This window comes from Heloderma suspectum, chromosome 5 (genome assembly GCF_057233095.1).
Source record: "Heloderma suspectum isolate Gila_16-S chromosome 5, 16-S_ref, whole genome shotgun sequence".
Classification (NCBI taxonomy): Eukaryota; Metazoa; Chordata; class Lepidosauria; order Squamata; family Helodermatidae; genus Heloderma; species Heloderma suspectum.
The window spans coordinates 214,359,790-214,381,638 of NC_139462.1; the positions used below are offsets into that span (position 1 = coordinate 214,359,790).

A 21,849-nucleotide genomic window follows, 5' to 3' on the forward strand; every position below is an offset into this window, starting at 1 on the left:
AAGCCTAGCTTGTAGGATTTTGAGCATAACCTTGCTGACATGTGAAATGAGCACAATTGTATGGTAGTTTGAACACTCTTTGGCGTTGCCTTCTTTGGAATTGGAATGTAAACTGACCTTTTCCAGTCTTGTGGCCACAGTTGAGTGTTCCAAATTTGTTGGCATATTGAATGCAACACTTTAACAGCATAATCTTTTAGGATTTTAAATAGCTCAGCTGGAATACTGTCATCTCCGCTAGCTTTGTTGTTACTTAGTATTGCTTCCTAAGGCCCACTTGACTTCACTCTCGAGGATGTCCGGCTCAAGTTCAGTGACTGCACTATCATGGCTATCAGGGACATTCAGAACTTTCCTGTATAGTTCTTCTTTGTATTCTTTCCACCTCTTCTTAATCTCATCTGCTTCTGTTGGGTCCCTGCCTTCTTGGTCCTTTATCATGCCTGTCTTTGCACAAAACGTTCCCTTGAGATCTCTGATTTTCTTGAAGAGATCTCTAGTCTTTTCCATTCTGTTGTTTTCCTCGATTTCATTGCTCATTTAAGAAGGCCTTCTTGTCTCTCCTTGCTATTCTCTGGAACTCTGCATTCAGTTGGGTATATCTTCCCCTTTCTCCCTTGCTTTTCACTTCCCTTCTTTCCTCAGCTACTTGTAAAGCCTCATCAGACAGGCACTTGGCTTTCTTGCATTTCTTTTTCTTTGGGATGGATTTCGTTGCTGCCTCCTGAACAATGTTACGGACCTCCGTCCATAGTTCCTCAGGCATTCTGTCTATCAGGTCTAATCCCTTAAATCTATTCCTCACCTCCACTGTATATTCATCAGGGATATGATTGAGGTCATACCAGAATGGTTTAGTGGTTTTCCCTATGTTCTTCAATTTAAGCTGAAATTTTGCAAGAAGCAGCTCATGATCTGAGCCACAGTCATCTCCAGGTCTTGTTTTTACTGACTGTATAGAGCTTCTCCATCTTTGGCTGCAAAGGACATAATCAATCTGATTTCGATATTGACCATCTGGTGATGTCCATGTGTAGAGTCGCCTCTTGTGCTGTTGGAAAAGAGTGTTTGCTATGATCAGCATGTTCTCTTGGCAAAACTCTATTAGCCTTTGTCCTGCTTCATTTTGTACACCAAGGCCATGCTTGCCTGTTATCCCGGTGATTTCTTGCCTTCCTACTTTAGCATTCCAATCCCCTATGATGAAGAGGACATCTTTTTTTGGTGTTAGTTCTAGAAGGTGTTGTAGGTCTTCATAGAACCAATCAACCTCAGCTTCTTCGGCCTCAGTGGTTGGGGCATAGACTTGAATTACTGTGATGTTGAATGGTTTGCCTTGGATTCGAACTGAGATCATTCTGTCATTTTTGAGATTGTACCCCAGTACTGCTTTTCCCACCCTTTTGTTGACTATGAGTGCTACTCCATTTCTTCTAAGGGATTCTTGCCCACAGTAGTAGATATGATGGTCACCTGAATTAAATTCGCCCATGCTTGTCCATTTTAGTTCACTGATTCCCAAGATGTCGATGTTCAATCTTGCCATCTCATGTTTGACCACCTCCAGCTTACCTTGATTCATTGATCTTACATTCCAGGTTCCTAAACAATATTGTTCTTTACAGCATCGGACTTTCTTTTCACCACCAGACACATCCACAGCTGAGTGTCCTTTTGGCTTTGGCCCAGCTGCTTCACTCTTTCTGGCGCTACTTGGAAATACCCTCTGCTCTTCCCCAGTAGTATATTGGACACCTTCTGACCTGAGGAGCTCATCTTCTGGCGTCATCTCTTTTAGCCTTGTGATACGTTCCATGGGGTTTTCTTGGCAAGAATACTGGAGTGGGTTGCCATTTCCTTCTCCAGTGGACCACATTTTGTCAGAACTCTCTGCCATGACCTGTCCGTCTTGGGTGGCCCTGCATGGCATAGCTTATGGCTTCACTGAGTTACGCAAGTCCCTTCGCCACAACAAGGCAGTGATCCATGAAGAGGACAAGGGAGGTTACCTGATCAAAAAATGAGGCTAGAATGTTGCTTGAAAGGGCTTAAAGCACCCTTTTATGCCTCTAATGTTGCTGAGATGGCACTGCACAGCTGCCATTTTGCACAACATTAAACATACAGAAATTACAGAGCCCCGATCTTCTGTAAAAATGTGGCTTACAGCAAGGTGCAGGCGGCTGTGGGGCACTCCCAAACCACTCGGCATGCTCATCCACAAGCACCCTGCAGCTTAGCCATCAGCATCCAGGGGGCTGAGCAGAGGGGTGTCTGTCAGACTCCACTCTGCTGTTGGGCACTCACAACATTCCTAAGTGGAATGGCCCTGCTCTCCCTCTTGTCTCCCCCAGCTCAGCCTGCTGGAATGGCAGCTATTAGTCACTCACTTTTCTATTCTGCAGTCCTGCACACTATTACATGTATCTAAATCGGTTGTCTAAGGTGGTAATGACCCATTTCCTGGCCACCACTTTCCTACATGATGGCATGGTGATGGCATGATGTGTCACTGAGAAGCAGCATGTATGAGGACTGCACTTCACCATTTTTTCACCTGCCACTCCTCTGCCCAATAATTTGTCCCCTGGTTCTGGAAAGACAGTGGGTATGAACCTAGCAGCTGGCTGATCACAAATTGGAGCTGGGAACTTGGCATGCCTAAGCAGAGCCCAAGGGAGCCTGGAGCTCAAGAGAACTGGAGGCTCTGTCCCTCTGATCAGGCCCTGATCAGGCAGGCACATACATGGGCTTCCTCCTTCTCCTAAGTAGCTTCATAAAATGGGTGGCCTCGTGAAGCTGGCCAGGCACTTTGCCAGCAGCCCTGAATTTCCTGGTTGGCTTGTGATCTCCTCTGCTCCCATGGCCCTGCGGTGACAAGGAGGGGACTGGAATCCAGTCAGAAGTGCAGACAACAAGCATAGAGCCCTCTTGTGCTGAGCTCGGATGCTGCAATCCAAAGATTCTGCAGGAACAGTGGATTCCTCACGGTGCCTAGTGGCACTAGGGTTCATTGAGAGGGGGATCCTGCTCCTCCTCCTCTTGTGAGATCTTGGGTCCAGGGTCTGGGCATAGCTGGACACTACCACACAGCCACTTCCCCCCTAGCAAGAGTTCCAGACCTGTGATTGCAACCCTAGTGAATTGTAAGTGCTAATGAACCCTCTTAATCTACCAGGGGGTCACTAGGTGAACATGATCCAGTCCACTAGTCATTTATGGTGGTTATTAAGAGCTGGATAAAATTGATTCTACTGTCTACCTTTAAAAGGGCTTTAAAAGTAGATAAATACCTGGAGGAGAAGGCCATCAACGGCCATTAGTCCTGATGGTTATGTCCAGTATCAGAGGCAGTATGGCTGTGTACACCAGTTGCTGAGGAACATGGGTGGGAGAGTGTTGTTGCACTCACGTACTGCTTGTGGGTTCCCTGTGGGCAGCTGGTTAGCCATTGTGTGAACAGAATGATGGACTAGATGGACCCTTGGTTGGATCTAGCATGGCTGTTCTTATGTTCCTATGTTCTACCTGTGGCCAGGGCAGTGGGGGGAAAGAATTAAGGTGGACATTCATAACACGTAGATGGTGAGCTGTGTTTCTCTTGATGTATTACAGTTCTGTGCAGGCTTGCCAGGTAGACAGATGCATGCTCCATCTTACTGTGGAAGATGCATGTGTAGGTATGTTTGTGTTCACAGCTGCACAACATCGTTAAACACCCTCATCTGAGTGACGTCTTCAGTGCCCTGAAAGCAGGAACAGAGATTTACATTTATTTAACTGATTGCCAGCTAAAGAGTTTGTTATACCCTCATCTGATCAGGCAGAGTGAAAAAAAGTGCCCAGCATTTCTATTATATCGCTGCTGGATGGGTGGGTTGGTTCTCAGGCCCTGTCGGTGAGCATGAACTTCCCAAGGTCGATTTTTCTGGTGAAATTCATTGTTTCCAAGTATCTCAAAAAGTGACGGAGGTGGAACCTTCCCATACTCTGTACTCAGTGTGATGCAGATGAGCACCAAATAGCGTGCTCTGTGTGAGAAGGGCAAAGACTGAGAGAGACAGAGAAAGAGCTGTCAGGACATCGGTGGCACGAAATGAAGGGTCTCTATTCACCCTTCTGCATCCCCAGCTGACAATCTTACCAAGCCAGCTTGCGTCATGGGTGTAGTGAACCTAGATTATTACAGATACTTTCACATTTTCCCCAAAATCAGCTGTCTATGCCCCAGATTTTCACGGGATATATAAGAGTGAGTGAATAGCAGCTATACAAACAGACCAGCAACTGCCAGACTCAGCATTTTACTATGAAACAATACTATGAAAAGAAGCTGGAGAGCAGGTTCAAATCCCCCCCCCCAAAAAAAAGCCTGTCCCAAATTCTTATATTTCAGCTTCAATCTCTCTGCTAGCATATATAGAAAAGTTCTGTAAAGGCTGTTTCACAAGGAACACTGAGGCTGCAATCCTATACACACTGACCTGAGAGTACATTACTTCTATGTAGATGTGTACAGGATTTCACTGTAAGAATATCTTGTTTACACTAGCCCTCTGGTGCATCATAGGAATGTAAGAGCCTTGCTGGATCAGACCAAAGGTTTATCTAGTCAACATTCTCCCAATTATTCCTGAAAGACATGCTGCCTCTTATACTGTAGGTAAGATATAGCCATCAAGACTAGTAGCCATTGATAACCTTATCCTCCATTAATTTTTCCAATCCTCTTTGAAAGCCATTGAAGTTGGCAGCCATCGCTACATCTTGCAGTAGTGAATTCCTTAGTTTAACTGTGTGCTTTGTGAAGCATGTCAATTCTGTTCATGCAATACACACAAATTAAATACACATTGGAATGTACCTTTTGATCAGTATATTGATTATGGGGCATGGGAAGGCATGTTAAGTCTCAAGCCAGGAAGGCTGGAACTCATTAGACAATCATGGAGCAAACTGTGCCTGAGGTATGATGCACATTGCCATATGGAGGTTGCACTTTATATTGCTCCACTTAGCAAATGTCCTATGTGCCTGGCTATTGTGCTATTGTGTCCTGTCATGCAGTGATTGCAAGATGACATCAGAAAGGGCAATATTCAAAAACTAGTGGGAGGACATTTCAACTTCCCAGGACACTGGTATTGTTCTTGAAGTGACCATTCTTGTACAGTGAACTTCAAAGAGAGACTGCAGCATGAGACTGCTGAATTACAACTAATCAAGGAGTTCAATTCTATCACTTGTGGCCTGAATCATGATAATGGGTTTTTATCCCACTTCAGATGTTAATTCACTTACCAATGCCAGTACAATTATCTTATCTACACTGCTTTATCAATGGTCACAGGAACAATTGTACAGAAATTAAAGCTTTAACATAGTTGTCACCATCTGTTATCTTTTGCATTTCATTTCCCTCTGACCTCACTGCTTATATTTCACACACACACACACACACACACACACACAAAACCGTGTGTGTGTGTGTGTGTGTGTGTGTGTATGCCAGCCAACTAAGGATAACACTTCATACATCTAATGAAGTGGACTCATAAATTTACTAGTCATTAAGGTACCAAAAGGCATTTGGTTGTTTTTGAAAGATGGGTGTATCTTTGTGAAAGAGACCTTATCTTTAATCATCACAGTTGATACAATAGGCACCCTTTTCGTATTCACAAGAGTTGATAGCTTGGATGTGTTATTTACAGATATTTTTAATGAAGAGATTGCCGTTCATTTGTTTTCTTTTCCTCACCCAAAGTTCAAGCTGCCTGGCAGCCGAATAACCTTCAAGAGGAACAATATTATCGCTTCAAATGTAGCATGGAGTATCGGATGGCTAGTTCTTCTGAACCCTTGTGACCCAGAGACAAAGGCAGTGTCATTATTTGTGATGCATTATAGTTCTCAATAGCTATTCATGATGCAAGCACTCCAGGTTAACACTGCCATGCACAATGACCAGAAAAGAGAAGGGCAGTGTGTGAATAAGAGAGAAAAAGGGGGAAGAGAATAAATAGAGATATCTAGGAGGAATATTCAGAAATTTACAGAAAAACACATTTCACTGACTATTCATTCCCTCCCGTTTAAATGAAGTTAAATCAAGAGGAGGGCCAAAACCATTTCTTCAGTCTGACATAAACCGATATGCCTGCTCTACACATCCGGCAGAAATAGTTGGTCGAGTCCTGAGATGGCAGAAAACACTGTACACTTCACATTGCAACTGGGGAAGGGGGTATCTTTTAAAAGCTCCCCCATGTAAAAAATAAAAAAATCTCCCTGACAGAAGAAAATTAGTAAAGCAGGGAGAAAGATTATATCCAGTCTTCAATGTGCTTGGTTGGTTTTCTATTTGTAGGGATGTGTTTGTTTTGCCTTTTTTTTAACAATGGGGATCATTCAGAAAATGATGCTCCCACCAGCTCTCTGAAATGGTACCACTCATTCTGCCAGCTGATTCCCACCACATTTTGATTCTGCCAGCACGTTCCCACTACGTTTTGCTGAAGGTTTAACCTATTTTATGAAGAATTTATGTCAGGAGCTGCTTTGAGAGAGCTGTTTGGCTCTGAAAGGCCATACAAAAGCTATCTAAATACATGAATAAGGTGTAGACCCAGCCTTTGTTCACTTCTAATGCTGACTTTTTGACACAAGAAACTTAAGAACTTCTGCTACAAAGAAATATATTTCATTTCTCACTGAAGAGCAATGCTGCAGCAATGAGAATACCCCATATTCACATTCTTCTGCTCAGTATACAGATGGCAGCAGCACAATCCAATCACAGGATCAGATGATGAAGATGATGATGATGATTTATATCCTGAAGCTCCTGCAAGCGCCGGCTGAGTTCTTTCCCATCCTCCTCATACCTCCGATCAAGACGCGAGTGGGACGGGAAGGAGCCACTTGACTTGGCCACACTTGCAGCCGTCAGAGTGAAGGGGGGATTCCGAAAAATTCGATGGAGGGACCTTCTGTGAGCAGAGCCCTTCTTCTTGCAGAAGGTGCCTTCTTCTCACAGAAGGTAGATTCTGGATCCAATCCACTGACTTTTTAAAATAATTATTTATTGTACTTTTCATTATCGTAATTGTTAGCTGTCTTGGGTGCTATATGTAGGTGCTATATCTGGGTACATTCCCCTAATGTGTGCATTTTTTGAGTGGGGAATTGTATCACAAAATTTAGAAAAGTGCTACTTTCCATGCACAACTGCGTTCTGGTCTGGTTATTGATTTGGGAGCTGTGAATTCGGTAAATTCACACAAAAATTCAAAATGGAATACATTCCTCCCCCCCCCCAAGTTTATTTCCCATGTCACAGTTATACTACATAGTTCTTGTTTACACATATTGCGAGAATGATGTGTAGTCACACCAGGAAGAAATGGCTCCTTTGTCCCATAGGACATGTTTGAATCTGCCCATAGAATTTGGCTCTCTCCAAATTCTGTGTTACTAGGAAATAGCAAGAGTGTGCAAATCTTTCCATAACTGAATCCCTATGTTCGGCTGTGACCACGTATATTACGTTACATAAGTTTCCCCCAACCTGGTTCCCTCCAGATGTTTTGGAGTACTACTCCCAGCATTCCTGATCATTGGCCATGTTAGCTAGGGCTGATGGGAGATGAACTCTAAACATCTAGAGGGCATCAGGCTAGGGGATGAAGTGCTACATAGTTTGAGAGGCAAAACCAGAGAGAAACTTTCAGATCTCAACAGGATGGTTGTTGTTGTTAGATTTATATCTCGCCTCTTTTCCTCTTGCAAGGAACCCAAGGCAGCTTTCATGGTCCTCCCCCTCTCCATTTTATCCTCAAAACAACCCTGTGAGGTAGGTTAGGATGACAGTCAGTGACTGGCCCTAAGTCACCAAGTGAGCTTCATGGCCAAGTGGGGACTAGAACCCAGATATCCTGAGTCCCATCCAACACTCTAACTATTACACCACACTGGCTTTCACTTGATTTACTTTACATTATCAGAACTCGTTACTCTGTGTGTTCATGAAGGAACATAGAGACCTAAAGGTGAATTTTCTATGTTCACAACCCCATGCAACCAGCATTATGAAAAGAGGATGGGTGGGATAGAGATTGGAAAGGCAATATGAATTATAAATACAAATAACCTCCTGTGTTTTCTTATTCAGTGGTGCAGAATCAGTACAAATTCTTTTCAAACCTGAATACAGTTTGAAAGAAGAGCTATCTTTCTCTCCATGCTTCCCAACCTCAATATCATTATGTACAATAATTGGGTCTGTAAAAACCTACTAGATGAAGAGAGAGGAGAGATCTGCCCCCACTTTGCTATAGACAAATGTGTCTGGGAACAAAATAGATTGTGTCTGTTTTTTGTTTTTAAGTTAGTGTCAAAAGGAATAGGTCATCTGCAAAGGTGTAATACTTGTGATAGGGTTGTTGGTTGTGTGTGTGTACTTTTTAAGAGATAGTATTTACGATATTTGCAAAGTATTTACAAATGGCAGGAGATTCACAGGTGAAGGTTCAGAGCCAGTGTGCTGTTGTGGGCAAAATGTTGGACTTAGTCTGTGTAAGTTCATGCCCCACTCAGGCATGAAGCTCATTGGGTGACCAGGTGGAGGAGTTTAAAATGGCTTCTTGCATGAAGGGTTGGATCCAGATTTACTCTGGATCAACTGCACTGGCAGAGATGGACATCCCTACCTACCCTTTCCCAAGGAAGCCCCTCCAGCTACACAGAGAGTCAGGAGACCCTGCTGAATGGGGTGAGCTGTGCTGTGGGGAGGAGGGTAGGTCCCCCAGAGAGACCTTCCATAGGAAAAGCCCTTCCTCTTGTGGAAGGCCTCTTCCTTTTGCAGAAGGCAGATCCTGGATCCAACCCACTATATGTACTGTGTAGATCAGAACATAACAGCCCTGCTGGATCAGACTGAAGGCTTATATAGTTCTGCATCCTATCTCCATTATGGCCAATCAGATGCCAATGGGAAGCCCACAAGCAGGATATGAGGGCAATAATCTTCTCCCACTAGCAGGTGGTATGAAGATAGATTCTCATACGTCCTTTCATCTTGGAGGTACTACATAACGATCATGACAAGTAGCCACTGATAACTGTCTCCTACATGGATCTTATTCATCTCCTTTTAAAACCATCCAAATTGGTGGCCATCACTACATCTTGTGTTAGTGAGTTCCATAATTTCACTATGCACTCTTTTTATCTGTCCTGAATCTCCCACAACTCAGTTTCCTGGGATGGCCTGGGATCTAGTATTATGAAACCTCTCTCTATGCTCTTCCTCTACTATATGTAGACAGGTCATAAGCCATTCAGGTGAGATTTTGCCATACTCATAGGAACAAGATGAGTAGCCATAAACAAGATATTGAGGCATAAAAATATTCTTAAAATCTCCTTGTTTCATGCTCTTGATCTTAGATTTCACCATGGTATCAATGAAGTTAGCGGGCTTTCTTTTTCTTTCTTTTTCAAACAGGTACAAGCAGTGCAGAGGTAAAGGAGAACCGTAACACTGGCAACCTAGAAGATCATCCAATTACCTCTAATGAAAGATCAAGAGTGGGAGCTTCTAGCATCAAAAGGAAAAGGCCTCTAGAAGAGGGCAACAATGGACATTTCTGCAAACTCCAGCTCATTTGGAAGAAGGTCTCATGGTCAGTAACGCCAAAGAATGCTCTGGTTCAACTGCATGAACTTAAGCCAGGTTTACAATACAAAATGGTGTCCCAGACAGGCCCTGTCCATGCTCCAGTATTTGTAGTTGCTGTGGAAGTCAATGGGCTTACATTTGAAGGCACTGGGCCAACAAAAAAGAAGGCCAAAATGAGGGCCGCAGAACTAGCCCTCAAGTCTTTTGTTCAGTTCCCCAATGCATGTCAAGCTCACTTTGCCATGGGAAATTGTTTCAATCCTTCCACAGACTTTACGTCAGACCAGGCAGACTTTCCAGACACTTTGTTCAAGGAGTTCGAACCCTCTACGCACAGTAAGGACTTCTCAGTCTATAACCCGGTGAATAACGAATTGCTTTCGACGGCTTACCGGCACGGGAGGTTACTCTGCCACACGTTGGACTTAATGGGCCACTCTAAACAAAACAAGCGCAAGATGGCATCCGCAGCTGAGAGCGAAAAGAACCCAGTGGTGTTGCTCAATGAGTTGCGGTCAGGACTGAGGTACGTCTGCCTTTCGGAGACTGTGGAGAAGCAGCATATCAAGAGTTTTGTGATGGCTGTGAGAGTGGATGGGAGAACATTTGAAGGCTCGGGACGTAGCAAGAAGCTGGCTAAAGGTCAAGCAGCACAGGCTGCACTGCAGGCCCTCTTTAACATTCGTCTGCCCAGTCACATTCCCAGCAGGAGTAAATGTAATCATTTGCCACAGGTGAGAGGTCTAAGGTAGCCACCACTGAGCTGAAGGAATTCTTTAAGATTAATGTGATTTGTCGCGTTCTAGCTGTAAATTGTGCCTTTATCAGAACACTCTCCTCACAGTGTACAGTACTGCAGCAAACCCCATTTCCTCACAGAAGCCACACACAAAGACCTTTGCATAAACTTCCCTTATTGCATCATTAAGAGCCATTATATGGGTGATTTTCTAAAGGGATAGCTGAGAATAGAGAAATTCAAGGGGCCATCAATCGTTTCACAACAAATTATAACACTACCACATGTAGTGAAGACAGATATCGGGGTGGGGGGCGGTTGTTAGTTTTTATTGCCAGGATGCATTTGCTCTTGAGGGAGAAACCATAAGTAAGATATGATGGGGTATCCTTGTTACTTTTTCTGTGGAGTTACATTTAGATAAAGAGGACATCATTCTTTAAAACAACCTATCGTACATAACATGTCTTTTTTCCATATCTCATCCCCAGACAAACCTGCTTCTGGCAAGAATTAAAGGTTTTTGTGTGTGGCTGTCAAACATCTGATTGAGAGAAGGGGAAAGACTTGTGTGGCATCTTGCCAACTGTATGTTCATATGGACCCAAGCCAGCCTTCTCAAGATGGGGCCCTCCAGTCCAGATGTGTTAGACTGCAACTCCCATCATCCTCAGCCAGCATTGGCCTTGCTGGCTTGGAATTATGGGAGTTGCAATCCAACACATCTGCAGGGTACCAGGTTTGGGAAGGCTGACCTAATCATATAAAAAGGCCATTCTATCTATAGCTGAAGTTTTTGGCTGCTAAATCATGAAAAACAAGCCCAAGTGTCTTCTGTTCTCACATTTGGGAAATGTTGCTAGTTTCCAGGAGTCCAATGTTTTACAGATAATAATTTTAAAGAAGTAAGTCCTGAATGGTTAGGCCAATGTAGAAAGATTTTCTAGTCCTGGAATTTGTTGACCGTATTCTCTGATCAGTGTTGCCTACAACCCCTTCTTGATGTGGGTTGAGGGTCTTGGTTTCATTTTTACCATGGCTTATGGTATCCTAGGATAATTTTCCATACAGGTGGGATTTCCTTTGCTTTTCCTGAGACAAAGAGATAGAGATTTTCCTTTTGAAGAGACAGGTTAGAGAAAGTTAAAGCTTTTTTCCTTGGAACTTTTATTGGCTTTTGAATTCTTTCTCATTGGCTGCTATTGGTGTTGACTGGTTATTCTTGCATGTTTGGGGAAGGGATGGTTAACTTGGGACTTCAGGATTACAAAAATGGGATCTGTAACTTCAACAAAAACCTCCAAGAGAGAGCTGCACCACCATGTGTTTCTATGATAGCTGCCCATGCACTGTTTACAGGGATTTGTAAGGTAGACATTTTTGGCTTTCAGGTCAACTCACTTCAGGCTGGTGTGGTATTCATGTGCATGTTCTTTTATATTTGCCTTGTTCTCAAGTTGTTGGGCTGCCTTAAGAGTTCCTTCATCTTCATAGGTTATTCTGCTTTTAAATATCTTGTACAAATTGCAGAATTACATATTTGTGCATTACAGGTATGCAGGTTTAAACAAGTGTGTTTGGTATTGTCTGTCCTGTATTCTGCCACAGAAGTCAAGCCTCATCAAGCGAATGTATGAAGCTGAGCAGACAACTAAAACAGTTCCCAGAAGTCAACTTTTGGATGAGGTTGGAGGAGAGCGAACAATAACAAAGGAAGCTCACACAAACATGATAGGCTTTGTCACAAAAGATGGATGGGCAACATGTGGCCCTCCAGATGTTCTTGAACTGCAATTTTCATCAGCCGCATGATGAGCCACATGTTCCCATCTCTGGTCTAAAGGCAACTTGAGTGAAGTACCATCAGCAGGTCTTCCACAGATGCATTTTGTGAAAAAATAAGAGACCTTCCCCAACCTGGTGCTCCCTTGATGTTTTGGACTACAGCTCCCATTATTCTTGACCATTGGCCATTTGGGCTGGGACCGACAAGAGCTGAAGTCCAAAATATCTGGAGGTCAACAGGTTGGGGAAATCTCCCTTCTAGCCACTCCTAGATGGCTGTAATTTGATCACATGCACCAGCAGTGGAAAACCTCCAGCCTGTGGGACTAATATGGCCAATGAATTTCTCCAATCCAGCCTGTGAGGTATTCTGGGAAAGAACGCTTCCTTCTGCAGGCCACCCCCCCTTATTTTTTTATCTTCTCCTTGGCTCAGTTACAAGGGCAAGATTAAAAGTAAGGGGGTTCCCAACCAAGCTGCATGGCCTTGAGGAACTATACTGTTTCAGGCTGTGGGTTCTGTTGATGCCCTGCACTGTAGTCTGGGTTGTAGGGTTCTGCTATGGGCCATATCTTTAGCAGGAGTCAAGTTAGGTCAGGTTTCACAGGGAAGCAAGACAAAAAGAGATCAGCACCACAGAATGCTCCAAGTGGTCCTGGGTCTGGAAGCCAGACAGTGTTGCATGTATGTTGTTCCAACCAGAAGCAGATCAATACTGAGCCTTAAATAAGAGTTTGGCAGCATTTGGGTTGGTTGTTCCACCTGCAGACTGACTGAGACCTTGTCCTTTAAAGGGGCCTGGCCTATTTTAGCAACCTCAAGCTGCAAAGATGTGGGACTAGCTTTGGCATGCAAGTGGCCTCATGGGTGGAGTCCTCAGAGTCCAGCGATGGCGAGGCAACCTCTTCTGGATGCAGGGCAGCCAATCCCCAGGACCTTTCTGAGGAGCTGGGTCCTGGGGAGGTGGAAGAGTCATGATGCCTTTCCATGACCGAACCTCTCTCTGAACTGTTAACTCTGGAGCCTCTTCTTCAAATGACAAGAGATCGTTTGGGATCCTCTGGGATTCAGGATCCTCTGAGGATGAGGGTTCAAGATTCTAGTCTATGACAGGAGCACTTCTCAGGGACAGACAGCTCAGTTTTCCAATCAGGAAAAGCACAGGGGGAAGCAAAGGCAGCTCCTAACTGAGCCATGCAGCCCCAAGTAGCACTTCTCAAGGCTGCACAGCTCCATGCTTTGCCTACCCCACATCCTGCCTGATGGGGGAAAGTGTGGAGTGGGCAAAGCCAGCTGCAACTGAGCTAACACCCACAGGAATGGCTCCTCTGGGCTCACAGCATAGACAGAGATTTGCCCACCCCCGTCCTCCCCAATGGGGGATGTCACAGGATGGGTGAAGCTGGCAGTGACTGTGCTGGTACCCAGAGGGCTATAGTTTGCCCCCAAACCAGAATGAAACCCTGGAGCAGGAGGAGAGACCACAGGGCTCATTCCTTGTTAAGACTTTGCTACGAGCTGTTGCCTGTCTTGAACCTACTTGGAACTCTGATTCAGCTTTGCACTGGTGAACAAATTAGAGTTCAAAGTAGAAGATGGTTATCTCACAGTATAAGACTGTAGGAATTTCCTCACAGGGAATTTAAGTTCACATTTGAGTCTCCATTAAAAGGAATTGTTTTGAAACTGTAGACCAAGGGCAGTATCCCATGCTGGCAGTCCACCAGTGCTCATCAGGTTGTCCTAGTGGGAATGACCAGGTTCACAATGGGAAACTAGCACTTGCTACAGCAGGGATGCAGAACCTCCAGCCAGTGCGCCTAATCCAGCCTTCAGGGCACCTCAACCTGGCCAGTGCAATCTCTTGGGTCTCCTCTCAGGGGGGCAGGGCTTAGGCTTCAAGCCCCACCCCATGGAGGAATCCCCTCGGAGGATATTCCCTCTCTACAATCTGAGATTGGAGACAACAGTGGAGATTTCCTTGACCCCCACAGACCCCCACTGCGGAAGCCCGCTGTTATCTCAGTTCAGAGATAGCAGCAGGGGGATGAGGGTGGGTGGTGCTGGAACTCACTTGCACCAGGAACACAGCAGCTCTCCCCACATGTGGGAGAGTCCCCTTCTGCTTAGCCTGGCCTGCCATCTTCTTACAATGGGGGAAGGCAGCAGTTCGTGCAAAGCAGCTGACTCCCCTTTGCTCTCCTTTGATTCTCCGTTATGACTCCATTGGGTCCCCTTTGCTTCTCCTTCAGGTGTCCTGCCTCCTTCCCCCATTGCAGGAAGGAAGCAACGTAGAGCCAACCTAGTCTCTGCTGCTCCCCATCAGAGGAGCGGCTGGGAGTAATCCAGCTTGGCTTCACTGTGCATGGCACTTCCCTAACTGGAAAAGCCCATGTGGAATGAAAACTGGAAGATCCACCCAGTGCTTGGGCCAGGAAGCAAATGATGTCAGGTGGGCATGGGCATGCCCACTGACAGCAGAGACATGGCCACTGATGGCAGGGGCATGGCCACATCCACCTGACATCAGAGCTGATGGAGGGCTAGGTCATCCGTCCTCCACCCAAAAGTAATTCGGCACCCTTGTGCCACAGCAACCCCAAGCTCCACTGACTTGTTCTGTTCTGGAAATGCTAGTTTAAACTAGTTTCTGGTTGCTGCAGCAAGTGCTAGCTTCCCATTGTGCTAGTGGTCATTCCCAGTAGTGCAACGGCACCTCTGGATACTGCCCTCTGTTATCAAAATCCACATTGCACTTGCCTGATCCACTGTAGCTCTCTTCAGATCTCTCTCTCTCACGCAAGTTTGTTTGTTTGTTTATGGCATTTATTACACACTTCTCATTATAAAATAATCCCAAAGCAGAGTACAACTAATAAAGCACAATACAACATTGACCCAAAAAAACAATCAGATGTGGGAGAAAAGTAACAGATAATGATGCAGCCAAAAAGGAAAACAGAGGGGGGGGGAGAACAAATTTGTCTTCAGTTGTCATCAAAAGCTTGTAAGGCTTGGCTTATAAGACTTGACGGAGGAGGGAGTTCCACAGTCAGAGTGCCTGTGTTGAGAATGCCCTCTCTTGGATTGCTGCATATCGAACTCCAGACAAATGTGGCACCATCAAGGGGCATCCCCAAACTGAGCAAATGGAGAGAAAGCGGGATCACGCTTCTTGGCCCTGCCCGTGATGTCTGTACATCTGATAGTCACAACCCCGACTGCCACACATTCAGCAGAACATGTGAAAGAAGCCTCTACACATATGCGAATGTGCATGAATACACCGTCCATGCTCTCAGACATCCATTGTTCTGGGATGGCTAAGTGGAATTCAAAACGGAATTCCTCCAGATTTCACACTATGTTAAATAGGTCCTGAGCCTGCCAACTTCAGGCATAGAATGTAGCACTACGTTTTATAGCAGAGGGGAAAGGCAGTGTATAGGAATGAGAAAAGAGATTTACTTTAGTGTGTTTGGGTGGACTGATCTGCACATATGAATATTAGACAAGTAGAGAACATATTTGATAGGTCAGTACGAGACCTCAAAACACAATTCACCAAAGAGGCCTTGTCTCCATTCATTTGAGTCAGGCAATGAATCATGCAGAATCATCCATTGGTCTTGCTAAATTCAAGCCCTGCTTTCCCCCCTCTCAGATGAAAGTGACAAATGTCAATAAAAAATAAATGGGTTTAAATTAAATATTTTCATGCTGTCACAGCCTCACCACCCTGTGCAGCTTGTTTCCCTGCATATTAGCTATACCAACCTTAGATCCCCATCATGACTCAGTGCTAGAACAAGTATCAGTTATTCAGGCTACAATCCTATTCGCACTTACCTGGGACTAAATGCCACTGATCTCAACTAGGGCCCCATCTACACGAGCCTTTTACTCCGGGGCAGCTGTGAGTTGAGGTCCCTCAGGATAGATGGTGCAGTCACCACTTTGCAGCCATCTGTGATTTTCTCCTGGAAATTGCAGATTTCCAAGGTGGCATTTTGCTGTGATTTGGGGGATTTGCTGAGGGTCTCCCTGCAGTTGCAGGCCATCTGTCCCTTCCCTGAACTGACATTGCATTTTGCAGTGGGCGTGTTGTAGGCATGCGTAGTGCTTGTGTCACTCTGTGATGTTCCTTTACTTCCCCCATCCCTTCGCAGCTGCACAGTTACAGAGGCACAGAGAAGCGTTTTCAGTTATTTAATCACACTTTTGCACATTTTTGCAGCTTTGTATCTTCGCAACGGTTGCGTTTGGACTCAGTGCCCAAGGGCTGAAGTGGGGGGTCTTGGGGGAAGACCATCTTCACTCCAGCCACCATTTCGGAGCGATGGGGAGGCACATACTGATCACACTCATGAGTGCGAACCATCACGAGAGTCTCGGGCTGGGGAATTGACAAACAGATGGTGTGGAAATGAAGGAACACAGAACAACCAATTTTTAACTAACAAGGGAGGGAAAGAAACAATAGAACCCCTAAAATACAAAACAGCCAATGAAGTGTTGCACCCCCATGCTCATTGGACTGCACAGCTGCGCATTTAAGTATAATGGCAAAAAAAGGGCACTGAGAGGGAAGCCCGGAGTAAATCACGGGTGTATCGCAGGGAATGCTAGTTGGAAGCCTCATTGCTGCGCAGTTGTGATGGGGTGGGGGGTGAAAGTGGTACCATGTAGATGGGGCCTAGGTTTATGCTGGGATAGTAAAGATACTAATTTCTTCATTATAGGATTGTCCATACAGATTGGTATTTGGCGAATTTTAATTAAAAGAAATATGTAGTCTAGTTTTCATTATCCAGGGTGTGAAATTAAATAAAACGATCCCAGAGCTTTATAAACAAAACCAATGAAATCATTCCTTTGTTTCTAAATGTGCTTCTATCATCAGTAATTAAACTTTATTCATTTCCTAAGACTATGGCTTAAACGGCTGACACAAAATAACCAGGAAAGTTCTTATAGACACAAACTTTCACAGCCTAGCCCAGCAATTTTGTTTGAGTGACAGAGCTCCAATGCACACATTAAGCTCCTTGCCCAAAGGCTTGCACCACTGATTTTAGTCATGGCAGCAGGTCTGTGTGTGCATAGTTAGAATCACACAACAGCCTCTAAAAAAAACATTTGCTCTAGCTGTGACTGTTAGCAGAAGCACCTGAATAAAGTAGACTGAATCCAGAAAGTGAAGGGCTTGGAAAACTTTACTAACTCATAAACAGGTACTTCCCTGACTAAGCAGGCAGAAGTATCAAACAGCAGAGCAAAACAGGCCAATCCTCTAAAAGAATGGAACCACCACTGCTACAAAACATAGTGAACATGCGAGTCTTTTTATACACAGGAAACCCAGGCTAAAAGGAAATTTATTTTGTTCCGTTTGGCTGCTAGACAACATCCCCACACACCTTGTGACCCCTGTTTCCACCCAAGGCTTTCTGGTACATGGAGACCTGTTAATTAGCTTTGCACCCTGGATGACCCCTGTCATTGCACCTATTAAGTGCTATAAAATAATAACAACAACAACAACAACAACAAATTAACACTTCACCTGCACTTTTTGCTGTTCCAACAGTGATTGATAGGACTTCAAGATTTGGTGTTATTTACATACAGGACAAGTAGGACCTGCAACATCTCACTGCAGTATGGACTGGTCCTGTTCAGCATTCTAGCCAGCCACGCCTTTCTTTCAGGATTCTCCATTCCATTCTGCCCCCTCTGTTTTTTGTTTGTTTGTCTGTAGACACATGTGTGCACACGCGCGCACACACACACTTGTGGGTACTCAACTGTGTATGCGTGTGCATGCATGTGTATGTGTGTCCATGTACGTATATGATTCTATGATTCTGTGCTGGATGGCCATTTCTCAGGGATGCTATAGCTGAACCCTGCAGTGCAGAGACTACATTGAACAGTGGGTTGGACTAGATGATCTCTGATAGATGAGACAGAGATAGAGATAGATATGAAATCCTGCATATGTCTACTCAGAAGTAGGGATGTGCAAATTGCCAAAGTTCTCTGAATTCCATCTTGCCAAAGTTCTCCAAAATCCACCTTGAAGCTTGTTTCGACTCGAGTCTATCAAATCATAGAATCATAGAATAGTAGGGTTTAAAGGGGCCTACAAGACCATCGAGTGCAACCCCTTGCTCAGTGCAGGAATCCATGTCGAAGCATCCCTGACAGATGGCTGTCCAGCCTCGTCTTGAATGCCTCCAGTGTGGGAGAGCCCACCACCTCCCTAGGTAATTGGTTCCATTGTCACATTAAATTGTGAGGGGGGGGTTTCTATTCTCATGAAAATCCATGCATAGTTTGTGCATATTTTTCAAAATGTACACATCAGTTGTGTGCATCTTTGAAATGTATGCATCCTTCTCCTATTGATTAAAGTGCATCTGAGCACATTTTTCAAATTTTTATGCACATTTTTCAAATGTATGCATGCCGTCAAATGCATTTTTTCCGGTCCGTGAATCACATTCCAAGCACAGAAATGTACAGACTTTGACTGAGATTGCGTTTGAGTCTGCATTCAGTCCAGAAGGTGGAAACTCGGTAAATCCTGATTAAAAAATGAACTGAAATATCTCACACACCCCTACTCAGAAGGTAAGTGAATAGAGGACTGCAGTGTAAGCTGCACAAGCAGGTGAGGCAGTGAGAGCATTAAAAAAAAAAAAAAACCCAATAGCTTCAAGAATAAGCAAGTATATCTCAGAGCTCCCCTAATTAAAATCTGCCCTTGCCAACTGAGCCCCTCTGATTAAAAAAACAAATGCTTTAGTAGATGATAGGTAGATGATAGGTAGATGATGATGATGATGATGATGATGATGAAGATAGATAGATAGATAGATAGATAATTTAAAAATAAAGAAGCATGTCTTTTCTGTGGCATGTCTTTTCTCATGCTTTTCTACTTTTCTCAAGCTTTTCTTCTTTCTCAAAATGGAACTGGATCTTTGAATCCTTGACAACGGTGGGTGGAAACAAAGCCACCACTTTATATTCCCGGAAACAAGATGATTTCGTCGGGTATTGCTTTACCCTGAAAGAACTTGTTTGTAATTTAAATCATACCAACAATTCCTGTTGGTAATGTAAGCAGCATAAGGTACAATCCAACCACAGTTAAATCCCACTGATTTCAATGGGAAAGGTTTGGGGTTGCCATATTCTAGAGATAGAAGAGCATAAAAATACAGCGCTGAGGGGTCCCTCCCTTTAAAAAACGTGTTTTGTTTGTGTGTGGGGGGGTGTATATTTTCCTCTGAAGAAGAGTTCTGTGTAACCCCAAAACACTTGCTTCCAACATTCTAAACACTGTTTAGCTTTTAAAACCTGTTGTCTCCCTGTCAAAATAGTGGGGACCATTATGGCTCCTGCTAACTTTGAGTTATTTACTAATTTACACCAAGCTCTCCTCTCCTCTCCAAGGAATCAATGGTGAGGATTTGTCCACCAATTGGACAGTGAATTATTACTGCTCCGAGGCATTATCCTGAGAGGGGCTTGTTCGGGAACATTACATCTCAAGCAAAGGGAGCGAGACTATTTATTAGATGAAAGCTTGGGGAGTCTCACTCTGGAGCCATCATCCCATAAAGATGTCTTTAAAAGCAGCCACTTTCACAACCATCAGAGACTCCTCTGTTGCTTTTGTCCAGCTCTGCAAGGAAGCGAGAGCTGTGCTTCACAATCCTAGCAGTCCTCATTAAAAGCTGCCACTTCCTCTCAGGCTCACATCCCTGTACTGTTTATGAGGCTTCATTAGTATCTCCTTTGCAGCAGCTAAGAGCACCCTGTCCCTGCAAGCAGGGCCATGATGCAAGTGGGTGGTGCGAATCTGGCAGGGTCCCATGTGAAAATCTCCTCAGCTTACACTGGGCTGCTGCCCTTGGTTCCAAAACTGCATTATTTATCTATTTATGGCTGGCATTCAATTCACATCTAGGAAGCTTTACATTTATTCTAACCACTTTTCCCCCTCCCAGAATGCCAGAACAGCAGGTTGATTTGGGCTACCGCTGAGTTCTGACTCCCTCTTGTGGTACTCCTGACAAATCTTACACGATGGTTTCATGTTTAGCTTCACAGGAAAAAAAAGACTGTAAGAGGGGAAAACGACAACAGCAGAGCTCTCAGGAGTGTTCAAACAGCCAGCCGGGGAAATGGTCCAGGATCTCTTTGGTTTTTTATTGTCATGAGCACCAGTCAATAAAAGGGCCTTTTTAACTGCACACAGTTTCTGAGGACTACTTTCATGGGCTCTTCAGGAACACTTTCATATGTTTCTTCCATGGGAGAGAGTGAATGAGAAAGAGGATCAAACTATGAGCTACATTAAAGGCGTGTTTGAATCTCTGTGTCTTTTTTTTTTCCCCCCTTGCTAAAAAGCAGCCAAGGGAAGGCCCAATCCAGGTTGGAACATTGGTGAATGGATTTTGCCCTTTCCATTGCACTGAACACCCCCTATCCTCTGAAGGTTAGATTTGCCCCCAAAACTATTTTCGCAAATAGCAGGTTCAAGAACATAGTAACTAGTGGGGGGAGGAGATTTTCAGTGGGGCAGGAAGGGAAAGCATTAAAAACCCTCCCAACAAACAAAACAAGAGTTCCAATCTGGATCACACACACTCCCTCTGCAGCTGTTTTTTTGTTGTTGTTGTTTTTAATAAATGTCATGGGGAATCTCACAAACAGGATTTTTTTAAATGTAACTTTTAATGAACGCTTTTAATGTAACTTATAGTTTGCTAGTTTAATGTAACTTATAGTTTAATGTAATTTATAGATGGACAAGTACTGTTAAGTACATCTTATGGCTGCTGCACAGAGGCCACATTCTATTGAGAAGGTCCATGTACCTCAGTAGTAGAGGATGTGTTTTTCATGCATCTCCTGTCAAAGGACCTCAAGTAGCAAGGAAGGGATCCAGGAAATCCACTACCAGCCAGAGTTAGGGATGGACAAATCTGTCAGTTTCGCTTTCTCCCACATTCAGGTTTTTTTACATCTCAAGTTCTTTCCATCCCAAGCATGAAGAAATTTGCAAATTTTGAAACATTCTAATCAAAAGCAAACTGAAACAAAATTCTCACCCATCTGGACAGGTGACATTCAACAGGTATAGCTATTCCCAAGGAAAGGAACATGTTGGACCTGCCTGCCATGTAGCTGTTAAAGATGAGGAGTCTGTCAGAAAACAGAGGTGGCTACCCTAATTAAACACTAATTTCGTGGAATATGCAGGGATTCAAACCCAGACTTTTAAGAGCTACACAGTCAAAGCCCTGGATCTGGCTGGACAAATCTGTGAGTTTCTGTTTCTCCCACATTCAAATGTTTTAGATCTCAATTTCTTTCCAGCCTGAATATGAAGAAATTTGCAAATGTTGGTGAGATCTTATCAAAAACGAACTCACCCATCACTATCCGGAAGAAACAACACTGAGTTAGATGGATTCACTATAAGGCAGCATTAGGCAGTGTCATGTGTTCATAGATAAGTACAGAACTAGGCAGAGTGAGGAAGCTGATTTTGTGTGTCGTGAAAGTGCAGCAAATGGTTAGTTAATTCGGGCGCAATCCTATGCATGTTTAGACAGAAAAAAGT

At 44.2% G+C, this 21,849-nt stretch overlaps 1 protein-coding gene across 1 annotated transcript in view; it reads left to right on the forward strand.

Moving 5' to 3' along the window:
• The window catches only part of ADARB2 (adenosine deaminase RNA specific B2 (inactive)), a 635,707-nt gene that overhangs the window by 441,738 nt on the left and 172,120 nt on the right, over positions 1–21,849 (forward strand). The window contains exon 4 of the mRNA XM_084855086.1: positions 9,509–10,416. Coding sequence (XP_084711212.1) covers positions 9,509–10,416 — 908 coding nt within the window. The remainder of the gene's footprint in view (positions 1–9,508; positions 10,417–21,849) is intronic.